At 37.2% G+C, this 16,315-nt stretch overlaps 1 protein-coding gene across 2 annotated transcripts in view; it reads right to left on the bottom strand.

Moving 5' to 3' along the window:
- Positions 1 to 16,315, bottom strand: part of FRY (FRY microtubule binding protein) — a 178,190-nt gene that overhangs the window by 91,854 nt on the left and 70,021 nt on the right. For both annotated transcript variants that reach the window (XM_059823308.1, XM_059823300.1), the window contains exons 12-17: positions 12,191 to 12,294; positions 11,600 to 11,708; positions 10,576 to 10,662; positions 8,512 to 8,683; positions 6,759 to 6,891; positions 2,262 to 2,369 (exon numbers count right to left, since the gene is read on the bottom strand). In XM_059823308.1, coding sequence (XP_059679291.1) covers positions 2,262 to 2,369; positions 6,759 to 6,891; positions 8,512 to 8,683; positions 10,576 to 10,662; positions 11,600 to 11,708; positions 12,191 to 12,294 — 713 coding nt within the window. The remainder of the gene's footprint in view (positions 1 to 2,261; positions 2,370 to 6,758; positions 6,892 to 8,511; positions 8,684 to 10,575; positions 10,663 to 11,599; positions 11,709 to 12,190; positions 12,295 to 16,315) is intronic.

The following is a 16,315-nucleotide window of genomic DNA, read 5'->3' as shown; positions in this document are numbered from 1 at the left end:
AGTAGTCAATCTGGACCCAAATAAACATGGCATAGTATAGAGAATGTAGAAGCAGCTCTGGTGCTGGGGTAGTCTGGAGACTTAGATTAAGATTAGGCCAGGTATTAATTCCTTAAACAGTTTATTATCTTCTTCTCTGAAGCTATATTTTTGTAGACTGTTTCCAGTCCCAGATTAAATAGACCTAATTCTTTCAACCCACTGATCTTTCTCTCTCTTGTTCTCTGGTCAGTCTCTTCTTCAACTGCAATGCTCCAGCTTGGATGTTGTTCTCCAAATCAGGCATCCTTGATACTGATTAGACTGGAAGAACTTTTTCAGAAATCTTCTACACTTATTTCTATTTATACATGAGAATAAGGTTTGCCTTTTCATAGGCACATCACTTTTTTTGCATGTTCAGTTTGTGATCCTGCTCTGCAATACTGAGACCCTACCCAATTATTTCAACACCATGCTATACATCCCCTGAACCACTAACTGTTTGTTAACTGCTTTCCAACCTATTATGCATCCACTTACTTTTACCTAAATTGTGTTTCCCTTGTTTATACTTGAGAATCTAATTTAAAACAGTACCAATGTCTCAAAGATACTGTAGCATGAGTACACATAGGAGATGAGAACGGCTTCCCAAAGGTCCCCTTGCTGGGGAAAGGCTGAGCATGTAATTGCTTCCTAAGTAGCTCTAGAGATGCTGTCCTCAGCTCCTCTTGATGTCCCACTTCTTCTCACAGTCAGAGTCAGATAACCTGGCAGACCAACTGCTTGCGTTGTCCCAGCATGGAAATTACCCAAGAAATACTTACAAACTGATTGTGGCTAAAGAATCACAACTGACCTTTTCTACATGAAGTTTGATGACAGAATAAAGATAGAGCAGTGGTTATATTGACAGTTGTGAGACTTAAGGAGGGAAGCACCAATTTATGAAGAAATCCACATTAGTCTCCAAGCTTAAGACTAGTGACAGGTCTGACCTGGACAATCCTCTGTGATTGAAGAGCTGTGACCAGAATGGATATGTGCTTTCTACCAGCTCAGTTAAGGCCATTACTAAGGATAGAAAGCTAGCTAAAATATTGGATTAAAGGAAAACATGCCCTTTTTCATTTCTCTTAAGCAGAATTGATGTTACTGTTTAATATGGTATCTGTATGATTTGATAATGTAATGATTTAAAACAACCCACAAGTGATTTATAGCAGAGGATGTAAACACAAGGAAATCAAGCTGGCCATGCATCACAGCACACCTTCCTTTGGCTGCAATTTTGGCTTGTTTGGCTATCTGCACTCTTTACTACTGGCAGAATTGTTTCACTGTTTTAGCACATCACTGGGAGCTGGGTGTTCATAGAGCAGAAAGAATTGCTTTTGCATGTAACCCTCTGACTCCCACACGTGCCATTTCTCACAGACATTTCAAAAGCAAGAACAGAGTGGCAAAGATTCCTTTGTCACAGTTACCTGAGAGCAATATGCTGCAAGGGCCTTGTGGCTCGATTTACCACCATAACCCACTTACATATATGAAACATGCTGGAATCTTTGACTTGGATACTAGAACTGAAATGTAATAGACTTTTCTGTACTGATCAGTACCTGTTATCATAATTATTTGCAGCAAGTCACTGAAACTTAAACTGTTTTAGCAGTTATGTGTTGTAGACTACCTTCTTCAGTGAAGTTAAGTCTACCTAGATAAATTCAATGGACCCCAAGCAGGGAGGATATGAAATTTAAACTTATCCTTTTCTTTATTTTCTGTCTTAAAGTAAAAAAAAAAATTTATTTTAATTAAAATAATTATTATAAATTTTAAAAGTATTTGGAAATATACCACATTTAGCACATTCTGTTTTATCAAACAGACATGTGGGAATCATAAACCAAAATTAAACAGGTGTCTCCACATTTTTCCACTACACAGAAAAGGTGTTCGCTCCTGTTAATTAGAATACTGTGATGGTTGAAAAAAGGCAACAAATGGTGAATATCACGAAGAACAGTAAATATCATATAATCTACATACTGATGGAAAAGAGTTCTCGATGATGTATCTACTCTTTTATAAAATTAGGACTCTATAATATAAACACAATGCCTGTAAAAAGATGCTAGGACTTCTACGTCTTATCCATCAATATCAGATTACTTTTCATAAGCACATGGTTTTGTCTAAGAAACAGTTACGCATTCTGTGGCTCAGTTTTTCATTCTGTTCCCCTTGAGCAGTCATTTAATGCTTGAACAGCTTACCTTGCCAGCAAGTCGATCAACTCAAGTTTTGACATTCCATCAGGAAGCAGTCGAGGAATAGCAGCAACACATGTTCTGAACAGATCGATTTTTGGTTTTCTTTCACCGCTGAAAAATTAAACCAGAATTTTGACTAAGCTTGACAAGTAACTGTGTTAAATGATGCACCTACAGTTTTTTAGAAAAGGGCTGGACATAATGGAGTGCCAGAGGCCTAGTAAGAACATCAGGACAGAAAGTTAGACCCTATAAATGAAATAAGAAGGAAACATGAATAAATGTTTCCATTGAATAAATGGTTTCAGTTTTGACATTTTTCATGCATCGTATCCATGCAGTGCTTGAAAAATCAATTATTACTGACTCATTTGTTTCTCTCTGAGAAACAAACTGGCAGACATATCAAGTTCCTCCATCAGGATCAGCATTTATGTGACGCAATCTTTGGATGAAGCAATGAGGAAAAAGCTGGGGTGTTCCCCCTCACAGTGCAGCTATATTACACCAGTTGTATAAAGCAAATAGCAGATATGTAAGAAGCCCAAATAACAAGACTGAAGATCCAGGCAGTTGCCCTCAATTTGCCCGCAGATCTCTGGAAATCACACACCACACATTATTACACTGAAAAAGCAGCATAATTTAGAGGTAGGTATGGCCAGAGAGTTTCTGTTGATCCTTGCCTGAGACAGCAGCACTTTAGCAACCATTATCAGCTAAAACATGTTTTAGCAGCCCCCAGGCTGCTCTGATCTGTGGAAAGGCTCAACTGCTCCCTAACAGCCTGGGAAAGTGGCTGAGCCTGAAGTTCAGCATGAACCAAAAACTAGGTTGGGAGTCCTTAAGTCTTCTAAAAGTAGCTCAAGTTTCAGCTGCTGATTATTTTCGCAACAGATGCAGTTGTTTTCTGACTTGTTTCCAATGTTTTTTGTACGAACGCAGGTTAAAGAAGTCCTTCAGACAGACCCCAAAATGTGTTTTTTTATTTGCTCATTTTTAACTCGATATATTATTTGGCAATTGAGTATAAAGGAAATAACTAAAGCATAACAGCATTTCAGACTGTACAGTCTTTCCCACAATATTATTAATTATTAGTCTTTAATATCCTTTGGAGGAATCAAAAGAGCAAGGTCCTATTTAGAGACCCTACTATAAATGTTCAGAGAAAGACTGTTCCTGCATTAATATGCTTCCAATTGGACTAGAAAAGAATGGGGGAAAAAGAGAGACACCATGAAGCATTGTAAACTACTCAACACCACACTGAAATTCAGTGACAAAACAGAAAATGAACTTAGTTTTCACCCACCCTAGTCTAATGCCCTGCTTACTACAGTACTCTGCCTCTGCACCCAACAGAGGACATTGCATTTGGATACCTTACTTCTGTGTTCAGGCAAGGAGAAAGCTTGAATGTAATACCATCTCACAAGTCTAAAATAAGATTTATAGAGTAACACTGAGCACTCACTGAAATAACGGGTACAGAAAAGGTATAAACTGACAGTAGGTTTACTTAATTCAAAGATTAAAGACAGCTTTTTAGTGAATACCATTCTTTCTTTTAACACCCTATATACTTATCAGCTTGGATATGTATTACATTAATAAAATAATATGATGATATGATTTTAATCTAATGACTTAAATTGTACAATGAGGGGAAACTATTTTCACAGTGAATTATCTCTATCTCATTGTACCCGTATCCTGTATCCTAACAAATAGAACTTAAAAGAAGGTGTCAGAAATTGACTTGAAAAGAGTAAAATACAACATTTCATCTGAGAACTTGGTTATAACCTTTGAACAATTATTGCTAATGCAAATACTAGTTGCATTAATAACGAGTGCAATATTTTTATAGTTGTAAACAGTAAAGTGCTGTTGGTAATTTTATCTGCAGGCAAACCAATGAGTCTTCCTTGCTGACTTGAAATGGAAAGTAAACTTTGCAGAGTTTCCTTATTATCAGTCCCCAGTGAGGCTAAACAGTTTGTGCATTTAAAATGGAGGAATGTAAAATAATAGTCTGAGAGGAAACTTTTATGAAGGTAAATGATTAATTATTTATAGATATAAAATCTGTGGGTGTTCTGTGGCTTATCAGCTGCTCATAAGACTAGCAGGAGAAGATCCAAAGCTCAAGTTCCCAACTTATCTGAGCTACCAGGCACAGCATGCAAAGTGTCTGGCAAGGGGGGCCTCACAGGGCTCTGCAGTCATCTCTGGATGACTCAAGATTCAACAGGACGAGCTCTGGATGAACACACTGACAGCTGTCCTCACCTGGAAGCTTGTGTTTCCATACCAGCAGCAGCAGATTTTAGTTAGGTATTGTCAGCAAAAGTCTTTGAAGTACTTGCAAGAACAGGTTTGTATGTCAGAAAAATGGATGCCTTATTCTGACTAGATGTTGGAAATTATTACCGGTATTGAAATTCATATCCCAGTGGAGGATGCAATGGATGCTCCTTACTCAGGATTTTAGTAAGATTCTTCAGAGTGGCATTTACTACTTCAACAATAAATGCTTAAAGGATCAGTCATTAAATACAGAAGCATGTCTAACACTGCCAAAGAAAATTCCAGAATCTGTATACTTTAAAATGTTATAGCTATTCATTGCCTAGCTACTTACCTCTGATTTTTACTTTATTTGTTATTAAAAATATCATTATGATATTCAGTTTATACAATAACATTAACTATATGTAAATATGACAAAAGCCAGAACTTCAAAATATAGATAAATGTAGAGCTGTATCTATGTATTAAACCCCATAAAAACCTCAAAATAAATATGTAACTCTAGTGAGGCATGAAGTTCTGTGAATAAAACGATAAGCAATTACATAAACACAATATATTGGCTTTTCCAGTTAACATGCACAATGCAGTTTTTTCAAGGGCCATTTTAAATGCTGATAGTAACAGCTAATGATGTTTTTCATGAGTTCACATGATTTTAGATCGACTGATAACTAAGCATCCCAGATTATTTTTTTCCTTGGAAGAACAGGTAAAAATGTGTTCTAATGTGTTTTTCCTTTCAAGTGTATATATAAAGTTACAGCTCATCTGGATATAAAGTACAACACAAAAATACAGCAACTTATACATATAGACCTTCCAACCTTAAAATTATGTCTCTGATGAAAGTTACTACCAAACCATAAGACTTCCTGAAGTCTAAAACCCTTGTAAGTCTATTTGCTTACTGCCTCTAAAAATAAACAACACTTTGGTGATGCTGAGAAACCATAGAAAGGACATTCACAGCTAAGGTTAAGTACACTTTTTATCTAAGTGCTCAAGGTTTTACTATGCAATTATCTTTTGGGAATAAAATGTGAGTTTCAAAACTCACTTTCCCTCTCGCAAAAGCGTGGATACCCAAAATGGTTATGAAAACTAACTGTGAGTACTGAGCAGTATACTGGGTAGTACTGTAAGAAAAATATGAAATATTATCAGATAGTAATATTGGCATTTAATATACATAAAGACAATGATAAAGACACAAAGAGCTTACAATCTCATCTACACAGTCACAGCAACAAGGGCAGAAGAATGACATTAAAACATAAAGATTGTATCAGCTGTAAAAGTTAGTTGAATTTGTCCAGCCATTGCAGTCTATCTACCACTTAAGGTATTTTTAGCAAGTTCTCTTTTTTTTCTGGACAGTATATGAAAAAAACAATCTCGAAGAGACCAATGTCCTTTTCATTACACCTCAAACTTTTTACCAGGGGTTGTTTCTCTTCTAGCATAACATCTACCATGTTCACCCCTCTAACAGGAAAGATATGCAAGGTTTCCTTAGTTGGGATCTCTACAATCCATGCTTTGCATGTGTCAAATGATGTCTCTGCGTCTCTGAAGTCTACTAGATGTCTATCTCACTAGAACTCTCTCCAGGAAACTTCCCTCGTTAATAATTTTGGATGAGAGTGTAAAATGCTCCTGTTCAACACTGCTTGAGACATTCTGGTTTGATTCCATTCCAGTGGGGTACTGCTTAAATCCAAGACTTTCATCACAAAATCACTTGGGTCTTTAATTAAGATTTGATTTTGATTACAGGCATGAATAGTAATGGGAATTTTGAAAGATTATTATTAATAGGGATTTACAGAATTTGTTGCATTCATTTTGAAGTTCAGTGATGCAAATATACCCTGAAACAGTGTTCTGAGCATCGGCTGACAGGTTTTCCACTCTGGGCTTTCAGTTCCTACCATCTAAACATTCATATGATTCACACGTGATTTTTGCTACATCAAGAGCACCCGTTCAATTCCACACACTGCAACATGCAAAGAAGTACAATCAACTTGTCATAAACAGTTTTTCAAAGTATATACTATTTAAGCTAAATGTTCCTGTTTCTTGCTGTTTCTCTGATGACACATGATAGACAGAAATAGAGAAAAAGTTCTGAAATTACATCTCAATATTTTATGGGATTTACTGTTCGTTAGCACTTACGTAATCATGTCTTCAGGTTCTTTGTTAAGCATCTGTATGTTGGTTAGCATCATACACCGCCCCACTTCCTTGTCAAGATGTCTGAGTATGTTGTCCACGGCTTTTCTTACTTGAGAATAATATAATGACATACCTGCAATAATAGTAATTTTTGTATAATTTGGGATATTTATAGATACATATATTTCGAAAAAGAAAGTTGCTTACTCATGCTGTGCTGCATGAATTAAGAAAAACATTTTCCTCATGAGACAGCATATTCCACTAGTAATGATATCCTGATTCTGAGACGGAATATGTTGCCCTCTCCAAAAAGAATGCTATCATGTGTAAAAATAGCCTAAATGATATATATACACACCTATTTTTCCTGGAGAAAAATTAAAAAACACCCAGTCAAAATATGTCCCTACATAGTCAAATAACGCCACATAGTTTGCCAAGTTGTACAATATATTAATGAGCTTCCCTAAAACTTACTTGGTATGGAAATTAATGGCATGACATTTTATGTGAAAAACAATATTAGACATACAGCTTTACAGCAGCTGATGGACATCATATACTTTAAAAATAAAACTTGAATTAACTCTTTTCTATATTAATCAAAAGCTGAAATTTTAATTTTCTTAATGAAATTTTACGTATTAACACTGAACAATATATTTTTAATCATCCATTCTCTAGTCAATTCTTTTCCTATTTGATGAGGACAATGTAAGCTTAGAATTTAAAAATGACATCAATTTTCAGATGTGATGTGGTCAAAAGTTCAATGGCAGAGTAGAAGGCAAAACAAAATATAGGAAGTACCTAGCTTAATCTTTCACGTTATACATGGAAACTAGAATATTGTATCATAAAATAGTGAAGAAATTCCTAATAAAATATAAGAATTCAATAGTGCAAACATTTATTATCAAATATATGAGAAGCAACCAAAATGAACTGAATTAATGACAGCACTAAGTACTAAGTCTGTTGTACATTTCAACAGCAGTGGGTCTTACATTGCTTATTTTCTTGATATTATTACAATGATCTAGCAACCGTACAACACAGGTCTTTGTCACTGGTCTAGAAATATGCGGACTTTGTTTCATTCACGTAACTTTGCAGACTTAATGAAGTGCTAAGGTGAATAGCCAAATTTTCTTTTTTGCCAGCAAAAACAGGCACCTTCAGGGCATGATGGAGAAGCTCTTTTCCTACAGCACAGGATTCTTTGTCTACGTTGACTACAAAGGAAGCCCAAGGTAACAGTGCTTTTAACTTAGGCACTTCAGTTCAGCTTTATTTTACATTTAAAAGTTTCTGCAATTTTGAAAGTTTCACTTGGTGTGAGATACTGCAATTAAAATGAGGATATCAAAGGAATCTGCTGGTTTTCAAAGCTGGCACATTTTCTGAGCACAGGCATTTTTTCTAGTAAGATTAATATCCATGAATAAACACAGCTATTCAGCACTGAAAGAAGCTAATTCTTAACTATCTGCGTACTTAACACCCCCCAAGAACACAGGGTTGCTACCATTTGTGTGGCACCACTGAGGACATTTCCTGAAAGTAATTAAAAAAAACAGTATTTGTCAAACTAAACCATATATTTCATTAAAATGCACAATAAAGTAAACATTTACAATAAAGAAATCAATTAAATACTTAACAATAGTAAATTATTCTGCTCAGGTACTGAAGACCTTCTCACATTCATTCTCATCCAAGGTTCTATATTGTCCGTTCCCTTACTGACCTATCATTTTAGCTTCCTCCTCCGTAAGAGTTTTGCTCAAATATGTTTTCTTCACTCTGAGAGTGTTTCCAGAGGGAAGGACAGCTCCGGTCACTGGCATTGGAGGTTCACCATCTTTTTGCTGCAAGCTATCAGCAATTACCAAGAAAGCTCTCAGACCAATATTCATTCTCTGTAAAGTTCAGAAGATGAATGAGTATCATAATCAAATAATCATGTTCTACTCACATTATTCAAACACTTTGAAATGTTGAGTATGTACTTGCCAGCATTTTTTCTGTATCTCTGCTACATTGACTAGTCTGATACATTTTACAAAAAATGTCCAGGAAATAAATTGTGAATTCATATCTGCACTATGAGCAGTGCTCTCCCCTCTCAAAACTTTATTTCTAAGTATTTTCATTAGTACATTATCTCTTTATCTTCAGGACAAAACATGTGGATTTGACCTTGAGTTTAGTAATACATCTTAACTGGACCTTCAGTAAAACACAAATGTCCTATGTGGTCATTACGAACAAAGATCAGTAACTGTCTCAAAAGGCCCCAGTGTTGACTATACTTTGTGAAAAGTCTGGAATGGTGCTCAGCAATGAAACTGCAATGTGAAAACACCAGGAAGGTGAGGCTAAGTGACATGAATGTCTTCAGGGAATTCACCAGAGGAAAACTTGCAGGCTTTGCATTGCAACGACTGAAGGACCAGAATGTTTCAATTTCCCAGGAAAGTATTCCAAAAAATCAGAGGCTGTCCTACTTAAAGACTCCCAGAGGTACATTTACATAGATTACGGGTATTTTTTTAGAACACTAAAGTCTATGTACATTAAAAAGTAGCCCTATTATTTCATTGTTTTTGGACTTACATTGTTGTTGAGAAACAGTAAAATTTCAGATATTGATTCATCAAGAAGCTAAGGACTATGTCCATTTCCTATAAGCTTGGCTTCATGCAATGCTAATACCCAACACCCTTTGCAGGACCTTCCTCAGTCAACACTGTAGGTGACTCTGACCCAGAATGTGGTGGGGACTGCCTGCTCAAGAATTCTGTTTCATTTTTCTTTACTCTGCTGAAGAAAGATGAAAGCTGTGCTCAAAGTAAAGCTTGCCTTTCACTTCTGCTGCTTTTGACAGTAAAAAGTTTAATCTATTTTTCCAAATACTTTTTTATATTAAATATAATTTTTGTAAGGTAACTCATTCTATTTTAATAGCTGAGAGGTGATCACAAATGCTTTTTATTTTTCATGTGTTTATTCTTAATTTTCAGATGAAAATGTTTTCAAAATTATAAGGAAATACATAATTTTCAAGCAAACTTTTCAGTATTTTACTAGGTTGTTTTTTTTTTTTTTAAGTTTTTCAAATTTCTGATAGGTAAAGCACTAAGAAGCTGACTCATGACACTAAAACTAGTGGAGCTTTACCAGTCAGAGTCGTAAAACTTTATTAGAGTTTTTTCTTTTTTGTCGTCTTCAGTTCTTCTTGCATCATGTACTCTTTTTCAGTAAAACTGTTTTGAAAAACATTGAAATTGTTACAGAAAAATTATTTTTATATTAAAATAGTTTAAGGCATTGCCTATAACAACAGCAGAGTGATAAGGAGATACTGTGATGAATAGTTTTATTTAACTTTTTCTTTTTGTTTCAAACATGAGCACTACATCACATTTTATAATCTTCACAGCAGAAACATGAGATAGGCATAAATAATGTTACATTTCATAGAATCATAGAGTCATAGAACGGTTTGGGTTGGAAGGGACATTTAAAGATCATCTAATTCCAATTGCCCTGCCATAAGCAGGGACACCTTCCACTTGACCAGGTTGCTCAAAGCCCCATCCAACCTGGCCTTGAACACTTCCAGGGATGGGGCATCCACAATTTCTCTGGGCAACCTGTTCCAATGTCTCACCACCCTCATAGTAAATAAAATTTAAGATTTTTCCTGAAAACTGGACAAAGGTGAAAGCATGCTTAGAATGTAACCAGAAAGTAAATGCAGCACAACACAATATATGCTAACTCAAAAAAATGCAGATGCACATCATACCTCAGGGTTGAGACTGAAAGCTTTTGCTGGTTTTCCAACACAAAGGAAGTCAAAGATAATTTCTTTCATTGCAAAATCTAAACGTTCCTAAAATAGTAAAAATATTGCAAATCATTAAGCTGCTCACTTCTGCTACTTATTTTCTTTAAGGCAACAGAATTTTGAAAACCAGTTTAATCAGGATTTATTTAAATGTATGGAAAAACAGATTTTCAGAAGTATGCAGAACATAGTATGAGATCTAAGCTCTAACACTGCTGTATGTTGACAAATTCAAAAATTTATAGCATTTAAATAGAAAATGATCCATTTTAGAAATAAAGCTGTTAATTATTTCATTTAAACTGTGGTAATTATGGTACTAACATAGTGTTCTATATAAAAGGAGCTTGTTCACAGATGGCACAGTTCAGGGAAGATTTTAAGCATCTGTTTAATTCATTCCTATTCAGAGATTTTAAGTATGTGCTTAAGTGATTTGCTCAATGGGAATGTTTTCTGAATTTAAGTAATAAAAGAGATTAAACTTCCAGCACTGAAGGTTAGTTTATTTTAGCAATTCCCATTTGAACTGATGAAAACTAAATGTGCCAACTACATGCTAAACTTGGTTTTCCTCTGACTTATTGCTTTAAAAGCAGTGCAACTCATTGTCCAATGTAGCAGGAATGATTCACTATCAGGACAAAATATGGCTTATTATTTTGAACTTTATTGACACTCAAAGCCTGTCAACAAATGCATTTTTTGGCTTGCTGGCAATTTCAAAAACTGACAAAAAATACGTATGAGTTGAAGTGAAGACATTTTTATTTATTTTCAGTGGAATGAAGTTAATCAAAACCTGTCATGCCAAAGAAGTCTGCCCCAGCTCAATCTATAATTTTATCATTGCCTAGATGAAAGATACTGACAATGGGGTTGCAAAAAATTCAGACAATAGAATTCTACTTATTTGTACATTTGTTATTGGGAAAACAAGTTATTCATTCATTGGAAAGACATATGCATGGTTCTGCCATACCTGTGCAATAAACTGTATTATCTTCACAAAGATGTTTAGAGGCATATCTCTTGGCACAACACCACGGGACCCTTTTGGGAAAAGTGTTGTGACAATAGTAATAAGTCGACTGTAAAAGAAGGAAAAAAAGCATTAGACATTTTTGGACCTTGCAGACCTTCACCGTAAGTTGGAAATCCTACTCCATTTAGAAAGACTAGAATGTATTTCCTTTGAAATGAAAATGTAATGGGGTATGTTGTTCTGATCCTTTGCTACAAATTCAATGTAATTGTTTTATTGCAATACTACATTACAAGTAACAATAAACCAGTCAATGACATGCCACTACAAAAACATTTCTAACGTTAACCAGGCAAAGAGTGATTTTTAGTTCTTCCAAAAGAAGAAACACTTCATAAAGTAATTTTAATAGGTCGAAGAATAATTGATGGTGCCACAAAAGGGAATATTTTGTTGTGTACAGTTGAGTGTTTTATTTCACAACAGGAATAGGTTCAATTCAAAGGAGTTCAGGAGAACTATAAAACCTCTCCACTGGCAACATTCACTCTACAAGGCCTGATTATCATTACAAGTACAGCATCTTACCTTTGCGTAGCTGTGTTGCTTTCACATTTAATTCTGATCATGTAAACCCACAGTAGTCTGTATAGAGATTCCAGTGCAACTCGAGCCATTTTTGGGTCCTTGTTCTAGAGGAATTTATAATGTAAGAATAAACTTCAGGCACAAATTAGAAAGGAATTTCTGCACTTAATGGATGTCAAGGATCAGAGTTTTCATAATGACACTATAAAAAGATACAGCTCTCACAGCTGCCCAGTACCCCACCCCCGTAGCTGCAGGACACTTATGCATCTGACCTGCCTCCACTGGTATTACTTAAGTTGTCGAAAAACCCAAGTATCAAGTTAGTTAAATTAGATACGTTACAATTTAAAATCTCTGTTTCAAAATCGCCTCAGTTTGACTCTGAAAAGAAAACCTCATCTTCAGTTGATTCTGTCAATTCAAAAGCTGTTGCCCTATGGTGGAGACCTGATATGAAGAACACAGCAGATAAATAAATGTACTGTACATATTCAAAAGTGAAAGGACAAAAATCTGTGGATGCTTAGGCTGGCCTAATTAACATGGAATCTGGGATCAGCTGGACTGAATTGGATTATCTGTCTGGATTGCTGTTTATTTTTCAAAACTCTTGAATTAGTACAAGATTGTCTTTCGGTCTCTTTGGTCATACACAGTTCTCTGGTTCTGTGGCAGTTTCAAGGGCTTTCTGAGTAGGGTGCAAGTATGTGTGGTCCAATCAGATGGTCTCCCGTGTGTTGGGCCATCCGCTGGGTTAAACTTTGAAGGAGTCGAGTAGACTTTGACCCGAGATAAGATTTGCCTGGCCCAACAGTGCAAATCTCCACAGCGAAGAGCTGAATTTTTGTCTGCAGGCAAAAGTTGAGTCACAGATCAAAGACCACTGTTTGATCAAAGAAACTGCAACCAATGCCATCAATAATTTTTGAATGTGTATTGGTCTAGGTCCTGCAAAATGGAAGGAAGACAAACCGCTGATGACATGGGATACGGCACCAACTTCCATTGTGGCATCTGTCACAAGCCTAGGAATAGGAACACTGTCCTTGGGTTGCAATTTCTATTTAACTCCTTGGCAACACATTTTATACAATAAAGCTTTATATGGAACAGAAAATTTAAAATCCTTTTTGTTTATTATAGCAGTATACAATGGTTGTAGCACATGATTAGAATAAGTAATAAAAGGAATGACAAAGTTTATGTGGCCTATTAATCTTCACAGGATTTTAAAATAATAACATTTGCTACAATAATTTTGTTTAATAACCTCTTTGCTTTCAATCCATTTTTCATCAGGTATCATCATGTCAGACCTTGCAAATTTCAGTCCTAAGAATCTGATTTCTTCAACAGGAGATGGAGTACGTTTATCAAAGTTTATTCTTACCCCAAAGCTTACAAGAAAACAGTAGACACTGTGGCTAACTGAGGCAACAAGAGCTTGTGTGGCAGAGGAGGAAGTCACCCCTATAAGCAAAAGTCCAAATATTCCAGAGACAAGAGAGTTCAGCTGCGAGGGCAGTTGAGAAGAGATGGAGGAGAAAAGGGCTGAGACCAGTATCATTGGACCTTTCCAAAAATAGTAGACCAGTTTTCCGTCAAAAACAGCCAGCTGCATAGCGGAAGCAGAATTGAGAGAAAGATGATAAAAAGTCTGAGAAACATCCAGGGAAATCATGGGCATGTCCATGGGCAAGATCTGTGCAAGTGCATGGTGGCTGGGTGCCCAGTACTTTGGAAAGCACATAGCGTGTCTCCCTTTGGAAAACTGAGAGAAGTCCACCACCGATTGAGCCTCTTTTGTATTTTGAGGATTTTTGTCAAGAAGAAAAACCCAGCCAGTAATCCTATTAGGACAAAGAGTATTTGGCCTGATATATCTGACACCTTCTCTTTCCCAACAGGAGGTACCGGCACTGGATGTGGTTCCTTTAGCCCTGCTGGCAGTGCCCAACTCACTGTTGGTGCCGAAGAATTTGTTGAAGTCGATGTGGGCCTTTTGAACACGGGAGTAGTCAGCGACAGAGCTCTGCCAGGATCTGCTCTGCTTCTTGATTGATAAGTGCTGCTGGCTTTTATCCGTTGTTGTTGCTCTTCTAGAAATTTCTTTTTCAATGCCTCTGCCTCTTCTTCTGTGATTGGCGGAGGAGCAACTGGACTGCCAGGAGTGAGACCCATTTTCCTTAATTCCTCCATTTCTGTTTTCCAATAATATGGCGTTAGGTCTGGCCCATTCAGGCCAAAGGGATATTGTGTTGGTACCCATGGATTCACTCCTGAGATAGGCATTGTTTGACCCATTCTTTATAAAGTACAAAGTTCTGCACCCTCAACTCAAATTGTACTGGAGCTTTCTCCTTGTCCCATGTAGTCTGGAGACAAGGAACTGTTGCGCCCACTGAAAAACTTTGCCTCTAAATGAAACACAGTGTTTTAACTCTCTCCTATATAGAATTCCTGCCTTGAATAGTTTTTTGTAAATAAAGTTTAGTTAACGATAAATGTTCCGTTTCAAAACCAGGATACTTATTAACTTTTACACTGCTTTCAACAGGATAGTATGAAATGCCCTTTGGCCAGAATTTGGCTGGGGTCAAATATCCATATCTTCCATATCTTGGCAGGAGTCTCCTTTACTAAATCAAGAGAAAAGTTTGTTTCCATAAGATCAGAGATTTGCCAGTTTATATTAAAATCAGAAATATGATTAGAATATGAACCTTTTAGCCTTCCCAGTGTATGCTTGACCTTAATGGTTTTGAGAAGGGGTGTGGAGGCTCTTGAGAAACCTGATCCATTATGTGGTTCATTGGAGCCCACACAAGACAGTGGAGTCCCATATACTGTCCAGGTGTGCACAACTCTCCTTCTAACAGAAGGATTTCTCCTTCTTGTTGATCTAACTCTTCTTCCAGCTGCGTAAGTTTGGTTTGGGCTTTGAGGTGCTGCTCTAATGAAGTGATTGCTTCAATTGTTGGGGCATATCTTCCTCTGTACTGAGAAGGAGTGGCCAACAACGTTCTTAATTTAGCCACGTATTCAGCTACCTTACCTTCTCCCCAAACTGAAGATTGAATGTGCCACCATGTTAATCTATGAGCCCTATGAATCGAAGTATACATCAAGGAATTATAGGTGCCAAGGTGAATTCCAGTTTGATGTTCAATTGGTAAGGTATGAGCAACTTTACTTACATTTTCTCTAACAGTTTCAAATAATTTATTAGGGTCTCCCTAATTTTCAGAAAAATCTATATTCCCAGCTGGCTCCTCAGAGTTCTTACAGCTGTAGCTGCCTTTTCTAAAGCTTGTATAACCTCATAAAAATCCATAAAATTAGTTGCAAAAACAACATGTTTGTTTTCTGAATCTCTTTGCAAATAAGGTTGTAACACACCTTTAGCTAAAGTAAGTAATACAGGTACAGGCAGAAAGAAATCTTCAGACAGACTATGAACATTTTGGTGAGCCATTCTATGTATTGGGTTTGCGTGGCAGCGCTTTGGTAGCAAAGGATGGTTACAGGGGTGGCTTCTGTGAGAAGCTGCTAGAAACTTCCCCTATGTCTGATAGAGCCAATGCCAGCCAGCTCCAAGATGGATCTGCCACTGACTAAGGCCGAGCTAATCAGCAACAGTGGTAGCGCCTCTGTGATAACATATTTAAGAAGGGGGGAAAAAACAGGAAGCGGCAGCCGGAGAAGAGAGGAGTGAGAATATGTGAGAGAAACAACTCTGCAGACACCAAGGTCAGCGAAGAAGGAGGGGCAGGAGGTGCTCCAGGTGCCAGAGCAGAGATTCCCCTGCAGCCCCTGGTGAAGACCATGGTGAGGCAGGCTGTCCCACTGCAGTCCATGGAGGTCCACGGTGGAGCAGATATCCACCTGCAGCCCATGGAAGACCCCACGCTGGAGCAGGTGGATGCTGTGATCCTGTGGGAAGCCCATGCTGGAGCAGGCTCCTGGTAGGACCTGTGTACCCGTGGAGAAAGGAGCCCACGCTGGAGCAGGTTTGCTGGCAGGACTTGCGATCCCGCGGGGGACCCACGCTGGAGCAGTCTGTTCCTGAAGGACTGCACCCCATGGAAAGGACCCATGCTGGAGCAGTTCGTGAAGAACTGC

The sequence above is a fragment of the Gavia stellata genome, chromosome 1 (assembly GCF_030936135.1).
Source record: "Gavia stellata isolate bGavSte3 chromosome 1, bGavSte3.hap2, whole genome shotgun sequence".
Taxonomy (NCBI): domain Eukaryota; kingdom Metazoa; phylum Chordata; class Aves; order Gaviiformes; family Gaviidae; genus Gavia; species Gavia stellata.
This window is presented reverse-complemented; position numbering and strand designations above follow the sequence as displayed.